We start from the raw sequence: 26,495 nt of genomic DNA, 5'->3' as shown, positions 1-26,495 counted from the left end.
ATAATCAGAATTACACTTTGAAAATTTACTTTAGCTTCTGTGTAGGGAAAAGACTGTATAAGGGCCAGGCTGGAAGCTGAAAGTACAGTTAAGAGGCTATTACAATAACTTGGTTGAGAGTTGAGGATGGTTTAGACCAGAGTGGTAGCCACTGATTTGGATACCAGTAGCTGGATTCTTTTCCACCTATTCTCCCTTTAAGCCACTTCAAAAAGTCTTTTTTATCTCCATTATTCCATTAAAAATACATTTTCAAAATCACGGATGATCTTTACTAATTCTCAGCCCTTGTCTTAGTTGAACTCTCAGTACTATTTCCTTTTTTTAAAGTTTTATTTATTTTGAGAGAGACAGAGGGTAAGAGGAGGGACAGGGGCGGGCAGAGAGAGAGAATCCCAAGCAGGCTCTGTGCTCTCAGTGCAAAACCTGATGTGGGGCTCAAACACCCAAATTGTGAGATCATGATCTGAGCTGAAGTTGGACGCTTAACTGACAGCCACCCAGGAACTCTGATTACTCCATCCTGTGTGCTCTCATCCGGTCTGACACCAATTTTCTATCTTTTTTTTTTTTTTTTTTTTTTTCACTAACCTCACTGTCAATCTTTCTCTGTAAACTTAAGTGTTAGTTCTTTAAACTCTCCTCTTTTCTGTCTAAACTTATTCTCATGATGGTCTACTCTTATGCAGATAATATCAAGTTGTATTATCTCCATCTAAGATATCTTCCTTGAACTTGAAATTCATATATAAACTACCTTACCATGTACAAAATTAATCTCTTAATTTCTGCTCCTTCCACAAATCTTTTGTTTGTCCAGTGTTTTCCGTGGCAGTCAATGACCATTCCTTCTTTTTAGTTACAAGACTCTAAACACCGAAGTTATTCCTAACTCATCTTTTTTTCTCACAACCACATCTAATCCATCAAAGAATACTGCTGGTTATAATTTCAAAAAATAACAAGAATTTGATTATGAACTGAGAATTGGATAGGATGAAAATGCACTATAATGGAAAGTTGGACATGGTTGACTAGGAAACTGGAGAGGTTGGCCTTAGGAGCAATGATTATTTATTGCCATAAGCATGAAGACGGTATATGGTTACGGATGTCAATAAATGTGTTGGAGGTTGGGACGTTCATTGCATAGGCATTGGCTATGAATGAGAAGGGCTATTGGAGAATGGGTAAAGGGGGTTGGAGATTTAAGGAAAAAGAAAATGCAGGGGAAGGGTCCAGGACAGTGGGAAAGTCGGTAGATTAGGGAAATATTCTATAGTTGCTATGCAGCAATAAGGGCCCACTTGAGGTAGACAGAGAGGTCAGAATGTGACAATGAGTAATGAAGAAGGCACCTAACCTTTCTCTAGGACCTATATTATCTTACCACTGCTCATCTTTACTACTTCGTCTCCCATAACCACCCCCCTCACCCCAGTTCTTCACTCTACTCCAGTCAGACTGGTCCTTTCTTGTTCCTCAAACTTGTTTCATTCTCAGAGCCTTTGCATTCCTTGTTCCCTCTGCCTGGAAGCATCTCTCAGAGCTTCATCAAGTGTCTTCTTCTCAGCATTTAGGTCTCAATTTCACAGAGGATTTCTCTGACCAACACAGCTAAAGTAACACCCCAAGGCACTCTCTATCGTATTAGATTCTACCTCCTGAAGAGCACCATCAAGATTCCTCTATTTACTTTTCCGCTAATTTATTACCTCTTGCTCCCCCCAATAGAATGTAAGCTCCTATTCTGCTGCACCCCAGTGTATACAAGAGTGTCTGGTATAGAGTAGGTGCTCAATAAATACTTGTTGACTGATCGGCTCTCCATAAGACTCTCCTTATCTTCCAAATTTCTCTGTGCTTTCTCTTCCCTGCCCAATCTCTCTCTGCTTCCCTAACAATCAAATCCTCCCACTTTGCTCCCTGGATCCCCAGTACCATGGAAAACAACATTCTGTGTATCCTCAACATCTTTACCACACACTTTACTTCTTCCTCCTGCTTCTCTCAGAACCTTTTCACAAGATTAAGATTACTCCTGCAGCTCACAAGGTTGATAGGTGAGGCTGACTTTCTTCCTGTTCCCCATTGATGCTTCTTGACCTTGACCCATTTACCCTTTTGTAACTCTCATTATTGGTGTCATCATCTAACCTCCTATTTACTCCTCAGCTCCATCTAGACTTTGCTTCCTGGATTTCAGGGTTCTTCTATAAAGCAACCTTTGGAGACTTATTCCTGCAGATTAGCTGTGTTTTTCATATTGTTTCAGCATCTGGTAAAGTCAAATGTGGCAATAGCAGGACAAAGGAATAATCAATGTACTCATACCTGTTTCTTAGTGCATGGGGAGATCTACTCATCCCATAATCCCAGAGACGCTCCACTGCAGCAATGAAATAGTGTCGTGTTCTCTTTTGAAAGCTGCGGAGGCCCTGATTTTCATCTTCACCATAGATGTCAAAATCTTCTCTGTTCATTTCAATTGAGGACGTATCATCATACTCAATTTTGTCTTGCTCTGACTGAAGAGTAGTAAGGGTTATTTCTCTTTGATGGCGTTTTGAGACCGGTGGGTTCTGAGAGCACAATCTTCCAGTCTCTCCTTGCTTTGACCTGGTGGCTTCTCTTTGGAGTTTACCTTGTCCTTCATTTATTGCTGCTACTGAAGGACTGTTTTCACAAGGGCCCAAGGGCAAAATGGTGTCCTTGCTCTTAAAAGCTATGTTTTTCTGTGACTTCTTTTGGGATTTCCACTCTTCTCTTGGTATCTGGGTGGCATTGTTGTTATCCCAAGCAAGGGGACCCAGCAGCTCAGAGGGAATCTTTTCAGAGCTCTCTGTTGTCCATTTCAGAAAGGGCACTTTTCTAGGTCCATTTATTTTCTTCAACTTAACAGGTCCCTGTGTTTTCTGAAGGAAGGTCTTCTCCATAAGATCCAGGTGGCCAGAAGAATCATTGCTAGTTTTTGTAGGGAAAGAGTCTTCTTGATGAACATGAGCTTTAGGGAGTAATTCAACTTTGCCAGATGCTTCAGACAAGCCTTGTTGCAAAAGAGTGTTTTCACGTTTCTTGGACATGCGTTGGTTCATGGCACTCTTCCCTAGGGAGCTGAACTTTCCTTGACCTACAATCATTTCTGAGGTTAGGAAGGCTACAGAAAGTTTATTTCTCTTGGCTCCTTGTGAGAAATGAGTGCTTTTTTGGACCCCAGAACTCTCCCTGAAGGTATAAGTGCAGGCTGACACTGGAAGATGAGAAGAGTTGTCCTGGGATGGGATCTTGGTCAGATCTGTATGTCTGATTGATGGAAATGCTGTTTCCTTTGCAATGGGTAATGCAGAGTCATTCATTTGAATGGTGCCCTGATTCCCCATAGAACAATCTGATTGGAGGGACCGAGTGGCAGCCCCTTTTTCTTTCTCATTGTCCTCCTCTATCTCTGTGAGGGTTCCATGCATTAAAAAGTTCATGTTTTTGGATGACTGGGTTGAGGTGTCATTCAAAATTACCCCCCTTGCAAACTTAGTTTCTTCTAGTGAGAGTCTGGATTGTTTCAAGGCCCGCTTACCACGCTGAGTGAGAATATTATGCTGACTTGGATTAGGAGATATCCTTGGAGTGCTTGTAAACCTCTCTGCCATTTCCTTTGTTTGATTTCCCAAACCTTCCAAGTTTTCTTCCTCCCTTATTTTTGAGAAATGGACTATGTGAATCCCTGCTCTATGTGCTGAATCATTTAATGACCTGGTGTCTTGAAGTATTGGAGTATATGGCCCCTCATCTAAACCTTCCACATTTTGCTTAGTGCTTAGTAAGAAAAGGTTCTTCAGGGAATTCTTAGTGTCAGCTACTGTATATTCCTGAGGCAAAACCACATTTTCTTGGGTTAATTTCTCCTTTCTTTCTATCTCTTCCTGAGATTTTTCTTCTTGATTGTAAGTACCATTATCTTGGACATTGGGCAAGTTAGTAAAAAACATGCTCTTGCTGTTTGGAAAACTCATCTCTTTGAGTTCTGTGTCCTTTGTAAATTCATCTTCTCCTACTACCACCTTCTTTTCTGACAAAAACTTCTGATCTTTCACAGATTTTTCTGATCCTAAAGATGTTAATTGTGTTGGAATGGGCCTTTGCCCAGAGCTTAGGGAGTTCTCGCCATGGGTCCATTTTATCCACTTTGCTGAATCTGGTGAGAACAGTGTCTTGAAGAATGAGAGACCTGGATTTTCTGCACCTAGTGGCACCGGGCCCTCTTTGTTTTGGTAGACCACTTCCACATTTTTTGATGAAGTAGTTTTATTTGACACATGCTTTAGCTCCAAAGCTGTAATATTTCTGTCCATAAATGTTTCATTATGAAGCAAAGAAGCCATTTCTTGAAACTCAGCATTACTTTCTAATATAGTATCTTGCCAGACTGATGTACTGTTCTCAGTTAATAATGTTGGGACATCAACATGATTTTTGCTATTAGTTGTTGAGTTAATTGTTGCGTTGTTTGTCTTTATCAAAGAGATATTAACTTTGAATAAAGCATTATCTTTAATTAATGAAGCAGGTCCATGAACTCTGTCTTCTTTAAATAACCCATTTCTCTCCACTGATAATACATTTTCTCCCAGTGAACTTTCTTGACTATTCATTAAAGCTGCTTCTAACATCTTGGAATCATTGTCTCCTTCACTCCAGCCCAAAGGTACACCAGAGTCAATAGAGTGAGATGAATTTTTGACAAATACAATGGTACCTAAATGACTATTTAAGTGAATTGACATATTTGGGGGTCCTAAGGAACCTGTCTTTTCAGTACCTGCTGCCAACTTGTCTGATGGAAATGTTGGTGAAGCTGTTAGGTTGTCTGATGAACTAGAAATTTTTAAATCAAGGTTCTTCAACTCTGCTGTTACAGTTGTCCCCAAATTCTCATTTAATCTTAATTTTAGTTCTGGCTCAGGGGTAAATACTCTGTCCCCACCGTGATGGAGCTCTGGTCTGAGATCTGCCACTGCAGATGGGCCCTTGTGTCTTTCTATAGCTCCAAGTAAATGATCATCTGCTTCATGTGTGGCTTCCTGGAAATCAGATAAGAGTAATCCACGTGGAGTAGGATTCTGTCCCAGAAGCATCAGCAAATCACTAGAGGAGACACTTTGTACGTTAAGCAGCTGTGTTCTTTCTCCAGGCTGAGGGTCAATCTTCTCTATGTCATTTTCTGGAGTTGTGGTGGCTTTGAATTGCTTTTGCCTAGGGCTATGGTGTCTTGAATTCTGGGAGAAGCTTCTGGGTTCAATGACATTGTTTTCATTCAGGAGGGAGGCCGGAATATCTTCATATCTATCCTCATCATAATCATCAATGTTCCCATTACAACTAGAAACCTTCAGTAAAGCTGTCATGCCTCTGTTACGAAAGTCTGAGTTGTGGCACCCCAGCACCCATAGACCTGGAAGAAGAAAAAGACTCTGGTTACTCACAACCCACATCCCAAGCAAGTTATGTATTAGTCGTTCTCTTCTATTCCTAGATAATGAAAAAATAGTAGTCGGTACCATTGTATTACAAGTCATTAGGTTAAATCCCTGGCACATAAAACAGTCCAACAATGGTAGTGAAAGTGCTTTTTTGCATTGACGCTGTTGTGGTATATCTGTCTGTGATCACAAGAAAGGGTTGTGATTACAAATGAACAGATATTGGAATAAAAATGGAGAAATATAATTAACATATACAACAGTGGGGAGTCCTAATAGTCACACGGAACTCTTTGATGATGATAGTGACTTAATCCCTGAAACTGTATGTAGGCTAGGTATTATTGCTATATTACATAATGGCACAGGTTCTTACAGTCAGATTGCCTGGGTTCAAATCCTAGCTCTACCATTTACCAGCTGTGTGACTTTGAGCAAATCAACTGAGCAAATCAACTGATCTCTCTGAGCTCCACTTTTCTAATTTGGAAATGAAGCTAATAGTATCTCCCTTATCAAATAATGTATCCAAATCATATATCAATGACTAGCTTCCATTGTCATCAATTTGCAGGATAAGTAAGCACAAGGGAGTAAGACTTTAGGATACATATGATAGAAAATCCCTCTACTGTGCTAGCAATGTTAATTTCTGCTGTAAACAAGATTATTCAAGTGAAGGAATTTTACAGTGACAAAGGAAAAACTTTCCTCAAAGTATATTTCCATAGACACCTAAGAGATAATGGGATACCCATGGAAAAGGTCTTTATGGTCAAATGCATTTTGGAATTAATGCACATTGCACTCTATGTGCAAATAATCAATCCGATGGTAAATGAGAATAAATACATTTTATATCATACGAGGATTTAGAAAATCTACCTTTAAAGCAGCCATGCTGAGGAGGTGGTGGGAGAATGTTTTCTACCAAAATAAAGGAGTATACTGTAAATTTAAAAATAAGATGACACGGGATACAGGAAATCAGCGCTGAAGAAAAGTCCCGAATTAATAACTGATTTTCAGATCTAGAAAAAAAAAACAGCCCAGACTGGGGGGGGGGGGGGTGGGGGTGGGGAGGATGCATGGGTCCAGGTGGTCAGTTTCTAAGTGAAAAAGAATATGTTGTATGACAACACTCTTGAATAAAAAAGAGAATAACTAAAGGGAAAACATTACAACAAGAACAGTAAAACAATTAGAAGTTTCAGCTAAACAAGTTATAAAAAGAAGAAATGTAATTCTATTTGCTTCCATGGTGAACATTTACATAGTCATAATAATGTGGTTTCACTAAAAATATGGACATAACTATATCATAAGTTTTTGGATTGGGAGCCCAATTTCATGACATTTAAAGCATAATTTTGATGGTGTGAAACGATGTTGGGTCAGAGTAGATCAAGACTGGAGCTGAAATGAGTAATTCAAATAAGGTTTTTGACTCTTAAAATTCTACTGTTATAACTTAGACACAACCACTTCCTTCTTCTTCCTAAGGAGGATAGTAGTTGAGTGAGAAAAGGGAAAACGAAACTCCATAAACAGGTTTGGAATGACATACACCAAACTGTGAGAAGGGCCTGGGATTGGAACAGTGATCAAGAAGGACTGTAGTTTTATCTGTATTGGTGCAAAGTTTTTAATGAGAACATCTTTTTGTATTACATGCACGAGTAAAGATTAATGTAAAGCATAATTAATTAAATCTCAATCGAACAGCTTAAAGAAGAGCTGATTCTTTGATGAAAAACTCAATAAAATAAATAACCAAATAAAAATAAGAAATTCTACGTGTATAAAATTTGGAATAAAAAAGGAGATATAGTTACAGTTGCAGAGAAAATTAAAAGAAGGGGGAATAGGGAGTGACTTCTTAATGGTAAAGGGTCTCTTTTTGGGGTGATAAAAATATTCTGGAATTAGATAATAGTAATGGTTGCACAACGTTGAATTATAATTCCCTTGGGGACACCGGCTGGCAACCCCCTCCTTCACCTTCTGCCGCAGGCAAATCATGTCCAGTCAAGTTTGAGACTGGGTCAGTGGGTATAGACCAGTCTCCTGCCACAGAATTGTACGCTTTTAAATGGTTAAAATCGTGAATTTTACCTCAAAAAAAACAGACAAAAGAAATCAGACTTTACCTTTCTGAACACAGGAAATCTTTAGGGGCTTTATTTAGCTTGAGATTTGTAAATAATGATATTACATTAGGATTTTTTTCCCTCAAGACACATAAAGCCATTTTAATTTGTCTGTAGAATTTAAGTAATCACCAAAATAGTTTAAAAGCTTCATAAAATATTGTTATTTGTAATATTTTTCTCTGCCTATACACATACATACACATACACACAATTTCTCTCTTTGGTTTAGACACTTATAACCATATTATACATAATGTTTTATCATCTTTTTGGTACATATTCATTTGTTAATTGAAAGAAATATTTATTGAGCACTTACTACAGGCCAGGAACTATATACATTAGGGATATAGTGATGAATAAGATAAACAAGGTCTCTGTCCTCAGCGAGTTTGAAAATTAGTTGGAAAACAGATAACAAAGACATAAATGTACAAGACACTTCCAGAGATACTGCTGGAGTTCTGCCAGGTTCTTCTTTACTCACTTTCCACAAAAATCCATCACTTGTAAGTACAATAAGTTTCTGGGTATAAAGGTGAATATATGTTTATATAGGATGAGACTGGTTTTTATTCCCCAGAAATTTCCCTTTGAGAGTTTATGTCCAGAGAGGCCTTCAGTGTAAGAGAAGAACTACGATCTGACATGCTCTTCCCCGCAGACAACAGAGGTGTGAAGGACGAGAGCATGGAGCGGCCTAGCACTCGTTACTAAGCTGTATGAATGTAGCAACAATCTGTGTTGGATTTAGGCCACGTCAGTGTTTTTGCTGACAGCTGATGCTGTCAAAAGCCTTGCAGTGGTTACCGATGGAGAAGGAAGATGAGAGAGTGACAGCCACAACCATCCCAAAGGCTCCCCAGTGGTTTGAGGGTATGTGTACCAAGAGAGATTACTCGGTGGTATTCAGATGACAGTACAAGTGTTCACAAAGCACACAGAAACATGTTCAGCTCACACATGGTAACTGCATCTATAAATATATATTCACCACTACAGTTTAGTAAGCACACTTAAAATTTTGGGCAATGGTAAGTAAAGGCACTTTTTAGAGGAAAGACTTTAAGTTAAATACTTGATGCGCTGCTGTCATTAAAATGCCTTGCAATTACTAACATCGCTTGGACCATTCAGTATCCGCTCCCACGTGAACACATGAACAGCGAGCAAAGGATCACAGCTGTTAGTAAGAGAATAATATAAATAGCTAACCTGGATTTTCCATTGACATGAAGACAGTTTCTCCTGAGAATGGGAATAGGGTAAGTGTGTCTTCATAGACCATTTTGTGTTTGAAGGTGTACCCAGAGAAGAAGACAGACAGGAAGTCAGTTTGTGCTCCAACGCTTAGAATGTACCAGTATGCCACCTCATGCAAACAAACTGACAGCTGCAAGTTGTCAAAAACATAGCCGTTGATGCCTGCAAACCAAACGGTAACAAGACATTTGATTTATTATTTTGGGTTGTCGTGATATGATGAGAAATAATGACGGGTTAAGCCCATTACCTTATTCCCAAGGAGAGGTAGCGCTATACTTTCCATAACAGTACATCGCTAGTACTTGGTCACCTAGCTCCCAGTCGCAAAGCGAGAAGAGTCATAGACTTTAACCCTCCGTGAACTGGAGAGGGAAATGCTACAAAAGACGGCCTTCATTTATACAATTGGAATACTGGCTGCCAATTAGATAATTGTATTGTAGCAATGTTAAAGTTTTTCAAAAAATATCTGTACTCATAGTGAATGCAAGATGAAGTATTATGAGATAAAACAGCATGATGTCTGCAACCTGTTCTGAATTGGAAAATAAGCAATAAAAGTATATGGAGAAAAAAGAGAATGATACAGTAAATAAGGAAAAATATTAAAAATTAGTGAATCGGGGAGCCTGGGTGGCTCAGTTGGTTAAGCGTCCAACTTTGGCTCAGGTCATGATCTCGTGGTTTGTGAGTTCAAGCCCCGATTTGGGCTCTGCGCTGACAGCTCAGAGCCTGGAGCCTGCTTCGTATTCTGGGTCTCCTCCTCTCTCTGCCTCTCCCATGCTCATGCTCTATCTCTCTCTGTCTCTTAATAATAAATAAATGTTTTAAAAAAATTAATGAATCTGGGTAAAAGGTATATGGGAGTTCTCTATAATATTCTTGTAGAAGTTCTGTAAGTTTGAAATTATTTCTAAATAAAAAGCTAAACAAAAGTAACAGTGACTTTCTTCTATAAAGGGAATTATTTCTGAAAGCCTCTTCCATACATATATCTATCTATCTATTCAATAAGTGCCTGTCTATTCTGCAGAGTGGTTCACAAATCTACTAAGCAATGCTCAGACTGTAGCTGAGGGCAACTAAGCGAGAATCAAATTTCTTGCCCTACAAAGCATTAAAAGATATTATAAGTCTATTGTAATTGAAGGTGTGGTCATCCACAGGTATACATGAATATGTCAATCAGAATATAGAGTCCAGAAAGAGATACAGATATACATGGGAATTTAATGCGTGATAAAGGCAGCATTTCAAACTGGTAGCAAAAGAGAATGAGCTATTTGCTAAGTGCTGATGGAAAATATGACTATTCATTTCTTTTTTATTTTTAAAGGTTATTTATTTATTTATTTTGAGAGAGAGAGCATGTGAACAGGGGAGGGGCCAAGAGAGAGGAGAGAGACAGAATCTCAAGTAGGCTCTGTACTGTCAGTGTGGGCCTGATGCAAGGCTTGAACCCACGAACTGCAAGATCATGACCTGAGCCGAAACCAAGAGTCAGATGCTTAACTGACTGAGCCACCCAGGCACCCTGAAAATATGACTATTCATATGGAACAACAAAAGACTCTGAATAGCCAAAACAATCTTGAGAAAGAACAAAACTGGGGGCATCACAATGGCTGATTTCAGGCCACACTACAAAGCTGTAGTAATTAAAGCAGTATGGTACTGGCACAAAAATAGTCATAGACCAATGGAAGAGAATCAAAAGCCCAGAAATATATCCTTAAGTATATGGCCAACTAATATTTGACAAAGCAATCAAAAATATTCAATGAGGGGGCTCCTGGGTGGCTCAGTCGGTTAAGTATCCGACTCTTTTGGTTTCAGCTCAGGTCATGATCTCACAGTTTGTGAGATGGAGCCCCACATCGGGCTCTGTGCTGACAGCAGGGAGCCTGCTTGGGATTCTCTCTCTCCCTCTCTCTCTCTGCCCCTCCCCTGCTCACACGCTTGCTTGTGCTCTCTCTCCCTCTTTCAAAATAAATACATTTTAAAAAAGAATATTCAATGAGGAAAGGGTAATGCCTTCAATAAGTGGTGCTGGGAAAACTGAATAGGCATCTGGAGAAGAAAGAAACTGAACCCTTACACCCTACACAAAAATTAACCTGAAATGCATTAAAGACTTAAACATAAGACCTGAAAGTGTAAAACTCCTACAAACATAGGGAAAAGGCTCCTTGACATCGGTTTTGGTGATGATTTTTCTCGATATGACACCAAAAGCACAAGCAACAAAGGAAAAATTAACAAGTGGGATGACATGAAACTAAGAAGCTTCTGCACAGCAAAAGAAACAATCAACAAAATGAAAAGGCAGCCTAAGGAATAGGAGAAAATATCTGCAAATCATTTATCTGGTAAGGGCTTAATATCCAAAATATATAATGAACTCATAAAACTCAATAACAAAAAAAAAAAACTCTGATTTTTAAAAAGGGCAGAGGAAGGTGTCCCTGGGTGGTTCAGTTGGTTAAGTGTCCAACTGTTGATTGGTCAATGGGTACATGAAAAGATGCTCATCATCATTAATCATTAGGGAAATGTGATCATTAGTAAAATAGATCAGACAGAGACAGAAAGACAAACAGTGTATGATTCCACTTATATGTGGAATCTAAGAAAGCTGAATTCATAGAAACAGAGAGTATAATGGTGGTTACCAGGAGGGTGGTGGGGGAAATGGAGAGATGTTGGTCAAAGGGTACAAAATATCAGTTATAAGACAAATAAGTTCTGGGGATCTAATTTACAGCATGGTGATTATAGTTAATAATACCGTATTATGTACTTGAAAGTTGCTAAGAGAGTAGATCTGAAATGTTCTCACTAGAAAAAAGAAATGATAATTATGTGACATGATGGAGGTGTCAGCTGACAGTATGGTGGTGATCATTTTGCAATATATAATTATATCAAATAAACATGTTGTACACCTTAAACTTACACCATGTTATATGTCAATTATATTTCTGGAATATCTGGAAATGAAACAAGGCAAAGAACAACCTCAGACTTTGTACGAAGGGCAGTAGTTTAAGAGTAATCCTCCCCAGGGGCACCTGGGTGGCTCAATTGTTTGAGTGTCTGACTCTTGGTTTTGGCTCAGGTCATGATCTCATGGTTCATGGGTTTGAGCCATGCATCTAACAGCTGAAAGCGTGGAGCCTGCTTGGGATTTTCTGTCCCTCTCTCTCTGCCCCTCCCTCCTCTATCAAATAAATAAAACTTAAAGAGCAATTGTCCCCAAAAGTAAATAGAAGTGTGCATAACTTCCAAAATGGTAAAGGAAAAAGATGGAGTTTAAAAATAGCTTAATCAAGAAAGCAACAAAGGAGAAAAAAATGAAAAATTCAGAAAAAATAGGAAACACAAAATCTGATAGTACTAATAAATCCCATGCAATGGGCTACATGCCCCCCGTAGGAGAGAGATGGTCAGATTGGACTTGAAAAAAGTAGAACATGTATTCCTTCTCTAGACTTGTATTGCCACATTTTCTTGACATAACTTACATAGTTTTGTTTTTGAAACAAAGTGGGAATAAAGTGATAGAGATATGATTAGAAATACTAAGAGCCCTAGCCCAGAATGATTAGAACATATCACATTGCCTTGAAAACATATCACTCTCTACATATACATATATACATGTCTATGCTTTCTCTCTTGTGGTCATTATTTACTTTACAAAAATGAGGTCATATTACATATACTTTTTCTGCATCTCCATTAGGTTATTCAACAATACTTAACAGAAATTGCTTTAAGTAGGTGGGTACAGCTCTGATCCATTCTTTTTAATGGCTTCATGATATTTCATATTATGGGTGTGCCACAATATATTGAAACATCCCTCTAATGATAGGCATTACCTTTGACTTTAGTTTATTTGTTTTAGGCACTATAAATACTACTACAATACATCCCTGTACATCTGTCCTCATGTACTGGCGTTTTACTCCCATGAGATATATCCCAGCAGTAGGAATGTTGGATCAAAAGGTATATATATTTAATTCTAAAAATTTACATAGTAAAATTGGTTCTTATTTGGAGCACAGTTCTGTGAGTTTCAGCACATACACCAATGTGTGTAGCCACGAGGACAATCAGGATACAGAACATCTCATTCAACATAGAAAACTCCATTGTACTGGAGCCCTTCATTGCAAAGAGTCAAGCTCCGGCTCCACCCAAGCTCTGACAACCACTATTCTATTTTCCATCCTTCCCCAGAATGCCCTTGTAAATGAAATAACACAGTATGTCACCTTTTGTGACTGGATATTATCACTCAGCTTAATGCCTTTGGGGTTCATTCATGTTTTGTGTATCAATGTTGATTCTGTTTTATTGCTGAGTATTCAAGTGTGTGGATGTACCACAGTTTGTTTAACCATTTGCCTACTGTGGGACATTTTGATTGTTTCTAAGTTTTTAAAAATAAAACCTGGCAGATTTGTTCCCCAGGGGTCCATTTTCAAGAAGCTAAAGGCGAAGGTGGGAAAGGAGAGGTTTCCTCCCCGTTTACTTTCTCCCTCATTGTGTTTTCCCCAGGGGATAGAAATGGTGTGGACCCCCAAACCTACCCAAATAAAACCCCAAAAAACTGAGTTTCCAAAAAGTTACAGCATCTTAATTCCTCGTATTAAGGGGAAAGGAGCCAGAGGGAAGGAGGTCCCTGGTTTGGGGGGAGACTCCCCTAGTTTGGTGGGATATTCCTCCCCACTTTGAATTGCTGGCCCAAATGGAACAAGCAAGGGCTACGGCATTCAAGTTTCATCAAAGCCACACATTTTCCTCCCCTGCCTGACCCAAAGATATCCTACATTAAATCTGCATTCATTTCTTCACTTGTAATATGCGTGCTTTGAAATCTTTCTAGCTTCCTTCCCCAATTATCTGCTGTTAAGGAGTTTCAGTCATCCAGTGGGACAGACAGGGTGAAATGTGCTCATTCCATCTTAACCAGAACCAGAGTGGCAAATGCATATATTTTTAATTTTAATGGTTTCAATCAGATCTGTTTCAAAATACTGTACTACTTGTGTACTACCATTGCATGAGCATACCCTTGTGCTCACAAGCCCACGAGTAATAATTGTGTTACTGTCTTATCATGTTGCCAGTCTGATAGATAGCAAGTGTCACAGCATTGGTATTCTATTTTGCATTTTCCTGTAGTGAGATTGAAATTTTTAAATTATGTTGTTGACCATTCTGATTTGTGTGTGTATGTATAAAACACACACATGTATGTGTATATGTAATAGGCTGAACTGCGCTCCTCCCCAAATTCATATGTTGAAGTTCTAACCTCTAGTGTCTCCGAATGTGACTGTGTTCAGAGATCAGGTGTTTAAACAGGTAATTCATCAAATGAGGTCTGAGGGTGGCCCTAAGAACAGAAGTTTGTACCCAGACATGTGCACGCACAGAGGAAAGACCGTGTGAGGATACAGAAAGTGGCCATCAACAAGTCCACAGGCCCCTTCTGCTGACACCCAGATGTTAGATCTTTAGCCTCCAAAACTGTGACGAAGTAACTCTCTGCCATGAAGTCACTCAGTCTGTGGTCCTTTAAAGGTTAGGGTAGGCCTTGCAGACTAACACAATATATATATGTGTTCACATATGGTTGTATAATCATGGAGGAAACACGTTTTAACATGGGCTATTAGGATGTGGAATCCTTAGTGGGAAGGTATAGTTTGGGAGGAAATGGAGAGATAAAAGGGAGGAGGCAGCCAAATAAACATAAAAAAATCATGTTGTATACCTTAAATATATATAATTTTTATTCATCAGTTCTACCTCAATAAAGCTAGAAAAAAAGATTTCTTTTTAATGTACAGAGTCTTGATTAATTTGACTGTAGCTAGCAATGGGTTTACATGTCTAAAATTGCATTCCCTTTGTAGTTCATGTGTAACTTACCAATTGAATGCATTAAAATAATTTTTAAAATTTTAGTTTTAGGAGCACCTGGGTGGCTCAGTTGCTTGAGCGTCTGACTCTTGATTTTGGCTGAGGTCATGACCCCGGGGTCCTGGGATTGAGCCCTATGTCAGGCTCTGCACTGAGCATGGAGCCTGCTTAAGATTCTTTTTGTCTCTCTCCCTCACTTGTGCTTTCTCTCTCTCTCACTAAAAAGAAAAATAATAAATAAATAAATACATACATAAATACATACAATTTTAGTTTTAAGTAATCTCTACACCCAACGAGGGGCTCAAACTTACAACCTTGAGATCAGAGGTTGTATGCTCTACCAGTGCCCCACATGCATTTTATATTAAGGATGGATTATGCATATTTGGATAAATGAAAGTTGTGTCTTATTTGATTTACTCCTTCAGAATAAAGTTCTCTGAATGCTTGATATCTTCTAAAAGACAAAAGCGTATGCATTATATGATCACATTTATGTACTTACAGAAAACTTTGTATGTTCATATGTTAACAGTTTTTAAGGAAATTAGACTCTTGCCTGGCATATCAATTAATCTGGACATCCATTTGGTGGCTTCAGTTTTCCTTTATCCATCACCCACTGGACTCAAGTGCTGCTTTACTTACTGTGCATGACGTTAGAGACCTGGAGCTCCGGGTCGTGGGGCGGCACTGCATCTGCATTTGGGAGGAAGCGCTTCATATTCTCTGTGAGGTACCAGCTTTGGTTCTCATCAAATACAGAAAACAGGATGACGTTTCTCTTGTCTGACATCATCTGTTAATTGTACATATTGAAAGAAAGAAACGCTATGAGTCTTGTTAGGTAGGAATTAGCAGTCTGCACGAAGTGATGGCATACATGTGCTATATCTATACTGAATCCTTTGGTTCGATTCCATTTCTCCCTAAGGTCACTATTATGGCACATACCAGGGCTTGGGGGGAGGAGCGGGTGCTGCAAACAGTGAGTATATGTTTAGAGCAGATGTGCCCTCAAGGCAAGAGGGTGACTGGACCCACCAACTTAGTTTCTTCTGGACCCAAAGTCAAATGCTGAGTGATTTTTTGGTACAGTCTGCAGCCTCATTTCCTCCAAGTTCAGATTAGAGGATTTTCATTCTTTAAAGACTCAAGTGATTATTCAGTGTTTTTCTTAAACAAGTTAGTCAAATCAAGTAAGATTAATGCCTCTCCTAAAATTCCAACAGGCAAGTGTCCTTCCACAAAGCTACCAATCTATAAAAAAATAAAAACAGAAAACAGAAATCAAATAACAAAGTTAAAATGGACCATAAAATGTTAACTAACACAAATATCTTAACTTTTCTGTTTATTTTTTTAAAAAAATTTTTTAACGTCTATTTTATTTATTTTTGAGACAGAGAGAGACAGAGCATGAACAGGGGAGGATCAGAGAGAGAGGGAGACACAGAATCTGAAACAGGCTCCAGGCTCTGAGCTGTTGGCACAGAGCCCGACGTGGGGCTTGAACTCACGGACCGCGAGATCATGACCTGAGCTGAAGTCGGACGCTTAACCGACTGAGCCACCCAGGCGCCCCTCTGTTTATTTTGTTTTAACATTTATTCATTTTTGGGAGACAGAGGCAGAGCACGAATGGGGGAGGGGCAGAGAGAGGAGACACAGAATCTGAAGCAGGCTCCAGGCTCCGAGCTGTCAGTACACAGCCCAACATGGGGCTTGAATTCACAAACCGTGAGATCATGACCTGAGCCGAAGTTGGATGCTTAACTGACAGAACCACCCAGGTGCCCCTTAAGTTTTCTGTTTAAAAGTTTTAAAGTTCTTTTCAGAAAAGCAGTTTTTATATGAACCAAAATTATGAGTTAGTACTTGTTAACTGAATCTGTTAAGACTTAATGTGTGAACTTCACTAGTAGGTGTAAATTTCAATTTGCATAACCTAGCACTACAGAAACCAAAATGCTGAGGGGAGAATGCTGGAAAATATACAGGTACATTTCAGTCCTTTTCCAAAAACTAGTAGAAAAACTATAATTATGAAAACAAAATTAAGGACTGGTACTTGACCAAATTTTTGCCTCTTCGATTTGTGTGCCACATGTTTTAAAATTCACATGCTTTATTCCCTAAATAAATGAAATGTTCTCAGACTAGTACAAATCCTATGTTTCATACATAACCACATGGACATGTAGTCAAGCCTCAGCAATATGGCACTGAGTTATTCTGGATCCAGGCAATGAGTTTTTGACAAGCATTAGGCTTTTCTTATTCAGACAACTCAACCTTATTTTTTTTAAAGCAGCGTAAGTGGTCTAAATTTTCAACATTTCTGAAAGATCTTATATCTTTTCCTGTATTTTGCTCGACAAATATTTATGGAATCCCTACTACATGCCATGCGCTACGCTAGACGCTGCACATATGTTAATTTTGAGTCACCTGTGATGAGACATCCAGGGGAGAAGGCTACACTATGATATACATTTGTGGGGCATCTAAATATGGGTGGTAGCTCAGCATGTAAAAATGAGCAAGACCACCTATAGAAAGTGGAATTAAATTTCTTAAAGTTTTATTTATCTAAGTAATCTCTACACCCAATGACAGGCTCAAACTCATGACCCCGAAAGTCACGTGCCCTTCTGACTGAGCCGGCCAAGAACCCCCAGAATGTGGAATTCTAGGCTGGGAATGAGTATTATAGAAATGTTCTAGAGCCCAGGCTCTCCTAACCCTCCAGCAGACAAGTTTATTACACCAAACTAAATTCAATAACAGCTGTGAAAAACCCAGCTCATTTCTTTTATTGGCCAATATTGCAAGCTACTGTTTTTTCTGGAGGCTATTAGGGGACATACACTGAGAGAGTATAACAAATATCTAGAAGTTCATATTCATCATCGGTCCATCAAACCCAGGGCTTGGAAAGAGAAGAACTCACCTGGTTTCCTCTTTGATCTACAGATCCTTTGTAGCATATGAGGAGAGGGCCAATGAGTCCTGAAGCTAGATCTCTCTCTGGATTAATGAAGCTTGAGTAATATCGAGTCAGGCACCGAGGATCTGATTTAGTCGGCCCATCTTCTACAGTCACTGTCCATTTATACTTGAATATCTCTCCTGGCATAATTGGCATATCTTTCAAATGTTTCATACCTATCCATACCCAAACCACAAAATCTCTTGATTAGATTATAACAAACCACATTTTAGTAAATCATGTTGTTATTTCAAGGGCTCTACAAATTTATATGTACATATCACGTTTCTCAATAAATTGAGACTAAATTTTCACCTATTATAAGTTTAAGATTCATGCAATTGTTTTACAGTAAAAGTGGATCCAGGACTTCAAGTTATGTTACAAAGCTGTAGTGATTAAAACAGTATGGTACTGGCACAAAAACAGACATATAGATCATTGGAACAGAATACAACACCCAGAAATGAACCCACAACTATATGGTCAATTAATCTTTGACAAAGCAGGAAAGAATATCCAATGGAAAAAAGACTGTCTCTTCAACAAATGGTGTTGGGAAACCTGAACAGCATCATGCAAAGCAATGAAACTGTACCACCTTCTTACACCAGACACAAAAAATAAATTCAAAATAGATTAAAGAGCTAAATGTGAGACCTGAAGCCTATAGAAATCCTAGAAGAGAGGACAGGCAGTAACCTCTTTGACATTGGCCATAGCAACTTTCTTCTAGGTAAGTTCCCTGAGGCAAAGAGATGAAATAAAAAATGGACTATTGGGACCTCATCAAGATTAAAAAGCTTCTGTACAGCAAAGGAAACACTCAACAAAACTAAAAGACAATTGATGCAATGGGAGAAGATATTTGCAAATGATTTAACAGATAAGGGGTTAGTATACAAAATCTATAAAGAACTTATCAAACTCAACACCCAAAAAGTGAATCATCCAACTAAAAAATGGACAGAAGACATGAATAGACACTTCTCCAAAGAAAACATCCAGATGGCCAACAGACACATGAAAAGATGCTCAACATCACTCATTATCAGGGAAATACAAATCAAAACCACATTCAGATACCACCTCACACCTGTCAGAATGGCTAGTATCAAAAAGAAAAGAAATAATGGGTGTTGGAGAGGAGGTAGAGAAAGAGGAGCCCTCTTGCACTGTTGGTGCAAATGCAAACTGGTGCAGCCACCCTGGAAAACAGTATGGAGGTTTTTCAAAAAATAAAAATAGAACTACCCTATGATCCAACAGTTGCACTACCGGGCATTTACCCAAAGGATACAAAACACTAATTCAAAGGAATACATGCACCCCTATGTTTATAGCAGCATTATTGACAATTGCCAAGATATGAAAGTAGCCCAAGTGTCCATTGATAGATGAATGGATAAAGAAGATGTGATGTGTGCGTGTGTGTGTGTGTGTGTGTGTGTGTGTGTATGTGTGTAAAATGTAATATTATTCAGGTATAAAAAAATGAAGTCTTGCCACTTGCAAAGAGATGGATGGAGCTAGAGAGTATTATGCTAAGTGAAATAAGTCAGAAAAAGACAAATACCATATGGTTTTACTCAAATGTGGAATTTAAGAAAACAAAAAAAAAAATAGGGGAAGAGAGAGAGAGAGAGAGAGAGAGAGAGAGAGAGAGAGAAACAGACTCTTAACTACAGAGAACAAACTGATGGTTACCAGAGGGGAGGTGAGGGGATGGATGAAATAGGTGATGGGGATTATGAAGTGCACCTGTCGTATGAGCGCTGGGTGATGTATGGAAGTGTTGAATCACTAAACTGTACACCTGAAACTAGTATAACAACAGTGTATGTTAACTAACTAGAATTAAAATAAAAACTTTAAAAAGTGAAAAAAGAACTTAACAGGTCTGGGGCACCTGGGTGGGTGGCTCAGTCGGTTGAGCATCTGACTTCGGCTCAGGTCATGATCTCGTGGTTCGTGGGTTCAAGCCCCACATTGGGCTCTGTGCTGACAGCTCAGAGCCTGGACCCTGTTTCAGATTGTGTGTCTCCCTCTCTCTCTGCCCCACCCCCAATCACGCTCTGTCTCTCTAAAATAAATAAGTGTTAAAAAAATTATAAAAAAGAAATTAACAGGTCTGTCCACCATTACATAGGATAGATATTATTAAATGTTTATAATAAATAACTGAAAATCTTGAAGAAGAAAAAATACCAAGTGCTTAAAGAAATAGAGACATCAAAACCACAGTGGTAAGCTACAGTTGGTAATCCAGTTGACTCTGAGAATTTCAGGCCTGAATATATTCCAAAGGACTGCTCACTGAAGTTTTTTTATGTTTATTTATTTTTGAGACAGAGAGACAGAGCATCAGTGGGGGAGGAGCAGAAAGAGAGGGAGACACAGAATCCGAAGCAGGCTCCAGGCTCTGAGCTGTCAGCACAGAGCCTGACGTGGGGCTTGAATTCAGGAATGGAGAGATCATGACCTGAGCCGAAGTGGGACTCTTAACTGACTGAGCCACCCAGGCGCCCCTGCTCACTGAAGTTTTAACTCACATATTGTATAAAGAGATGTGGTATCCAAATAATGCTGCAACAAACATAGGAGTACATATATCTTTTCAAATTAGTGTTTTCATTTCCTTTGGGTAGATAGTAGTGGAATTATTAGATTATATGGTGTTTCAATTTTAAATTTTTTGAGGAACCTCCACACTGTTTTCCACAGTGGCTGTACCAATTTACATTCCTAACTAATAGTATATGTGGGTTCCTTTTTCTCTACATCCTCTCCAACACTTGTTATTTTTCATCTTTTTTATTTTAGCCCTTCTAAGATATAAGGTGATATCTCATTTTGGTTTTGATTTGCATTTTCCTGATGATTAGTGATGTTGAGCATCTTTTCATGTGTCTGTTGGCCATCTGTATGTCCATTCTTTGAAAAAATGTCTACTCAGGTTCTCTGCCCATTTTTTTTAATTGTATTATTTATATTTTTGGTGTTGCGTTGTAGAAGTTCTTTATATGTTTTGGATATTAACCCCTTATTGGGTATATCATTTGCAAATATCTTGTCCCATTCAGTAGGTTGTCTTTTTGTTTTGTTGATGGTTTCCTTTGATGTGCAGAAACTTTTTATTTTGATGTAGTTCCAACAGTTGTTGTTTTGCTTTTGTTTCCCTTGCCTGAGGCTCAATAAAAAAACACAGGAAACAGTAAGTATTGGCGAGGATACAGAGAGAAAGGAACTCTCATGTACTGTTGGTGGGAATATAAAGTGGCATAGCTACTGTAGAAAACAGTATGGAAATTCCTCAAAAAGTTAAAAATGGAATTACCATATGATCCAGTCATTCCACTACTGTGTATTTACCCAAAGAAAATGAAAACACTAATTGGAAGATATATGCACCCCTATGTTTATTGCAGCATTATTTACAATAGTTAAGATATGGATGCAACCCAAGTGCCCATCAATAAATGAATGAATAAAGAAGATGTGGTACACACACACACACACACACACACACACACACACACACACACAATGAATTATCACTCAGCCATAAAAAGGAATGAAATCTTGCCATTTTCAATGACATGGATGGAGCTAGAGAGTATATACTGTTAAATGAAAAAAGTCATTCAGAGACAAATACCGTATGATTTCACTCATATGTGGAATCTAAGAAACAAAACAAAAGAGCAAAGTAAAAAAAAGAGAGGGAGAGAAACCAAGAAATAGACTCAACCATAGAGAACAGACTGATGGTTACCAGAGGGGAGCTGGATAGAGGGATAGGTGAAGTAGGTGATGGGGATTAAGGAGTGCACTTGTCGTGATGAGCACCAGGTGTTGTATAGAAGTGTTGAATCACTATATAGTAAACCTGAAACTAAGATTACACTCTTACTATCCTGGAATTAAAATTTAAAAATAAAATTTAAAAAACATTGAGACACCTCTTTTCACCCACAAGATTGGCAGGATTTTTAAAAACTGTCCATGTCTAGATATCAATAATGTGGGAAATTACACTTTCATATATGACTGGTAGGACTGTGAATTATAACTTTATTTGGGGGCAAAAGTCTGGCTATCTATTAAAAATAAAAATACGTATACTGTGACTTAGAAATTCCAGTTTGAGGTCAGTGAACTTCAAGATAGGTCAATAGAAACTATCCAACCTACAGATGAGAGGGAGAAAGAAAAAAATATGATGAAAACATTAAGGTATGTGGGACAATACCAAGAGGTCAAACATTCTTGTAATTAGAGACCTGGGAAAGGGGATAGAGAATAGGGTAAAAAATTTATTTAAAGAAATAATGACCACAATCTTTCCAAATTTGTAAAAACGAATGTACAGATCCTGGAAGATCAGTAAACGCCAAACAGGATAAATATGAAAAAAATCACAGCCAGAGAAAAATAACCTCCAGGGGAAGAATAATTCAATGGAATCGAAACTCAGCTATTACGAATGCCAGAAGATTGTCAAATAATATTTGGAAAGTACTAAAAGGAAAAAAAAAAAACACCTCTGAACCCAGAATTCTATGTCCGGCAAAATTAGCCTTCAAAAGTGAAGACAAAATAAAGACATTTTCAAATAAGATAAAATGAAGAGAATCTATTTCCAGCATACTTGCACCATAAGGAATGCTAAAGGAAATTCTTCAGATTGAAGAGAAGTGATCTGAATGGAAGTGCTGCATTGGTAATAGTAAATAACTCGGTAAATATGAAGGAATATTTTTTCCTCATAATTTTCTAAAACTACATATGACCACTTAAAGCAAAAAATTATAGCATTTTCTTATGTGTATTGGTAAGTATATAGATGTAATCCATATGGAAATTATAGCATACAGGATAGGGGGGTGATAGATGTGTCTACATCATACATAGCAGCTAGGGAGAAGGCCAGTATAATGTTAGTGCTGTTGAGGCTATGACCTCATCCATATCTATAGGTAAGTGAACTTAGATGACTGAGGTGACACTCACCTTTAGGCAATCTCCCTGAGTACAAAGGACTGACGTCAGTGATTCCATGAGGGTAGATGTTATATGGTCGGCTTGCTTGATTTTTAAATATAATCTGCAAGTAAAAGTGAAATAGAAGACCAAGTCTTAAAAGGGCCAGGATCAACCAGTGTGGCCCATCTCCAGAAGACAAAAGCTGCCTTATGTCCATACTGTAGGGGTTTGAGCCCACGTAAAGCTCAAAATATTTGTTCTTTCTGTATAACTGCTCAAATAGTCACTTAGGTTTTTCACTAAAGGCCCCTTTCCATTTCTTTACAGTTATTTCACTTGTTCAGGAAGTATTCTTTGCACCTTCTCAAACTAATTGAAATTGAATGTCTGCTGAGGACACTGCTTCTTCTTAGCCTTTTCCCACCATTTGGGCCCTAGTTCCCCAACCGCTGAGAGGAAAACAGTGACTCAGGTGATAAAATTCTTCACTGAAAGAGCAGGGACGACTAGGAGGATAGCTGATGACAGCACTCTCAACTGACCCAGGATATATGCTGGCAATCATTCCCCTAGCTTAGGGCCCCCTGATATACATATGAAGGGTCTCATGGCTACTAAACGATAATAAATGGAGTTTCCCTAGCAACAGCTAGCCCCTTAAGGTCCTGGAAACCTTGTTTCCAAAATTTCTTAGAGACTTACTCTATCCCTGACCCCCACCGAACCTGAGGGTATATAATCAGTTACCCATTACAACCCCAGTGCAGCTCTTCCTGCCCACAGGTCCTGTCCACATGCTTTAATAAAGTCGCATTTTTGCACCAAAGGCGCCTTCAAGAATTTTCTTGGCCATCAGCTCTGGACCACCCCACCATCACCCTAAAACTTCATTACTGTTAGGTTTTCCTAGAAATTCACCTTCCCACTTACTTAGTTGACTAATATCTGCTTCCAGATTCTCACTGTCAAGTGCTTCTGTTTTCACTGAGAAAAGAGATTACTCACCCTCCCGCCATCAAATCTATCCACCTATGTGCATATATGGCCACATTCCCTCCTGCGAAAATCACCTCCTATCTAATGACAACATCTCTTCTGTTGTACTACTACACAATAAGGTTGCAGCATCTTCCATTATGAAAACTTCCTTTTGGAACAGAATAGAGAGTCACTTAACTGACTAAGCCACCCAGGCGCCCCAATATACTCATATTTTTTAAACAAATTTATAGTCCACATTTATCTGTGTAACATTTATGATTTTTAGACGATCATATCCATTGGAGACAAGGATAAATTATGAAGCTTTTAGATACTCAAAATTCTCCAGACTTTGTCTCCTGACCCAACCTTGTGTCTCCTCCTCAACTTACCAACAGTGTGTCTCCAACTTCTCCATAAAGTAAAGGTCCTAGGATTCCTGATTCATACTGAATAGCTTCACGAGTCTTAAATGTTTCATCTGTGTATGCCATAAATCGAACTTTTTTGTACTTCCTACCAATCCGCTGAGGACCACTGTTCAAATATAGATGTTTATAACTTCTGCACGAGACACAAATAGATGACATGTTGGGATGGAGAGTTCTAGGTAGGAACAGGTGGCTAAAATCCAGCTCTAAAACAGCTGATGAGATTTAATCAAGGGAAGGAGGGAGAAAAATACAAGTATCCCTGATGCTTAGCTATGTTAATAGGGCTATATTATTTGATTCCATATCTGTACTTAATCCCAACCATGGCTTGAGGATTTGTTGTTTTGAATAATTGGGAAGAACTTTTTGAAAATGAGGAAGAGTTCATACCAAGAGTCAAAGGTGCTTACCTGTCACTGGGAGTGGGGGACGAGGGAGCATAGTCCCAGTCCTCCTCTTCAGCGGCAATATAGTGGATCCAAGTTTTAGGATGCTTCTTGGCAACTGAGCGGATTTGAATAAAGGGAGAAGGGCTGTCGCCATCAAACCTAACCATGTCCATGTCAGAATCATAAAGATCATCATCATAATCTTCCTCTTTTTCATTAATTTTCATCCGTAGCTGGGGTTCCTCTGGGCAGCTATCTACTTTGACATAAGCTTCCATGCCATCTGGAGTCAGACAAATCAAACAATGTCAGATTCCTACAAGACTCTGGCCCTCAAGACCCTCTCCTAAGTGTTTTCTTCTCCACGCCAGTACTCTTCTTTGCCACTCTCCTACAGGGATTACCTCCCCCATAGCTGTTCCTTGCTGCTTTCTTCCTATATGGTCTTTGCACTCACTGTTTCCCTTCAGCCAGACTCTCCTCCAATCTATGTTTTATCCCTTTTTCAACACTCACTCATTTGCTCTTACAATATATATGAATATTTCCCTTGGTATTGGCTCTGAGCCTATCACTCCCCAACTCCCAAATTATAAACGAGCAGACTTGACACACTGCGTATTTTCAGCACGTGGTTGTCTAGGTCAGACCAACTCCCCACTCCTCCAGTTACCTATGATTTCTATATGTACTCCATTGAATCATGATACAAACCACCGATTTAATAAGTTTATCAGGAAAAATGTCAGTATAGATATAAATTTCAAGAAACATTCCAAGTTCATAAAAACATGGAAAGGTACGACTTAGAGCGAAGGAAATATGTCATATATTTTAAGAGCATGTCTGCCTGTGACTAGTTGTGAGCCCTAAAGCAATCTCATCTCTGGCTTTAAAAATGTGGATGGCATCAGTACTCCTGTATCCCTTGGGTAAATTCCTAGCAGTGTTATTGCTGGGTCATAGGGTAGGTCTATTTTTAATTTTCTGAGGAACCTCCACACTATTTTCCAGAGTGGCTGCACCAATTTGCATTCCCACCAACAGTGCAAGAGGGTTCCCGTTCAACCGATGAATGGATAAAGAAATTGTGGTTTATATACACAATGGAGTACTACATGGCAATGAGAAAGAACGAAATATGGCCCTTTGTAGCAACGTGGATGGAACTGGAGAGTGTGATGCTAAGTGAAATAAGCCATACAGAGAAAGACAGATACCATATGTTTTCACTCTTATGTGGATCCTGAGAAACTTAACAGAAACCCATGGGGGAGGGGAAGGAAAAAAAAAAAAAAAAAAGAGGCTAGAGTGGGAGAGAGCCAAAGCATAAGAGACTCTTAAAAACTGAGAACAAACTGAGGGTTGATGGGGGGTGGGAGGGAGGGGAGGGTGGGTGATGGGTATTGAGGAGGGCACCTTTTGGGATGAGCACTGGGTGTTGTATGGAAATCAATTTGACAATAAATTTCATATATTGAAAAAAAATAATAAAAAATAAAAAATAAAAAATAAGAAAAAAATGTGGATGGCAATACCTCCTGCCCAGTCTATGCCACAGGCTGTTCTGAAGCTCAATCCAAAGAAGGGGGGCCTGTTTACTGGGTGATGGGGAACAGGGTAGCTCTCAGGAGCGGCAGACAGCTAGTCTTTAAACTAGTTCATGTGGCTTCAAACGTTATTTATTCTAGGTCTACAAATGAAAAGTTTTATCTGAGGTCCAACAAGACAAAGCATTTTTCTGCAAAATGTGGATTAAAATCAGTGGAAACAAGTCAAAATAATAAAACAAAACATAAACGCTTCAAACTAGATAGTGACCAACCTGCATACAAATAAATAACCTATTCCTGTTGTGTGCCCAGTAGGATATC

At 38.8% G+C, this 26,495-nt stretch overlaps 1 protein-coding gene across 3 annotated transcripts in view; it reads right to left on the bottom strand.

The window, feature by feature from the left end:
* F8 (coagulation factor VIII) overlaps window positions 1-26,495 on the bottom strand; it is a 121,595-nt gene that overhangs the window by 44,648 nt on the left and 50,452 nt on the right. For all 3 annotated transcript variants that reach the window (XM_081794390.1, XM_081794391.1, XM_081794389.1), the window contains 7 exons: window positions 24,643-24,904; window positions 24,191-24,362; window positions 22,845-22,938; window positions 17,793-18,007; window positions 15,488-15,638; window positions 8,846-9,055; window positions 2,335-5,449 (listed from right to left, as the gene is read on the bottom strand). In XM_081794390.1, coding sequence (XP_081650516.1) covers window positions 2,335-5,449; window positions 8,846-9,055; window positions 15,488-15,638; window positions 17,793-18,007; window positions 22,845-22,938; window positions 24,191-24,362; window positions 24,643-24,904 — 4,219 coding nt within the window. The remainder of the gene's footprint in view (window positions 1-2,334; window positions 5,450-8,845; window positions 9,056-15,487; window positions 15,639-17,792; window positions 18,008-22,844; window positions 22,939-24,190; window positions 24,363-24,642; window positions 24,905-26,495) is intronic.

The sequence above is a fragment of the Panthera onca genome, chromosome X (assembly GCF_046562875.1).
Source record: "Panthera onca isolate mPanOnc1 chromosome X, mPanOnc1 haplotype 2, whole genome shotgun sequence".
Taxonomy (NCBI): domain Eukaryota; kingdom Metazoa; phylum Chordata; class Mammalia; order Carnivora; family Felidae; genus Panthera; species Panthera onca.
Note: the sequence above shows the minus strand (reverse complement) of the source record. Positions and strands in the feature narration are given on the sequence as shown.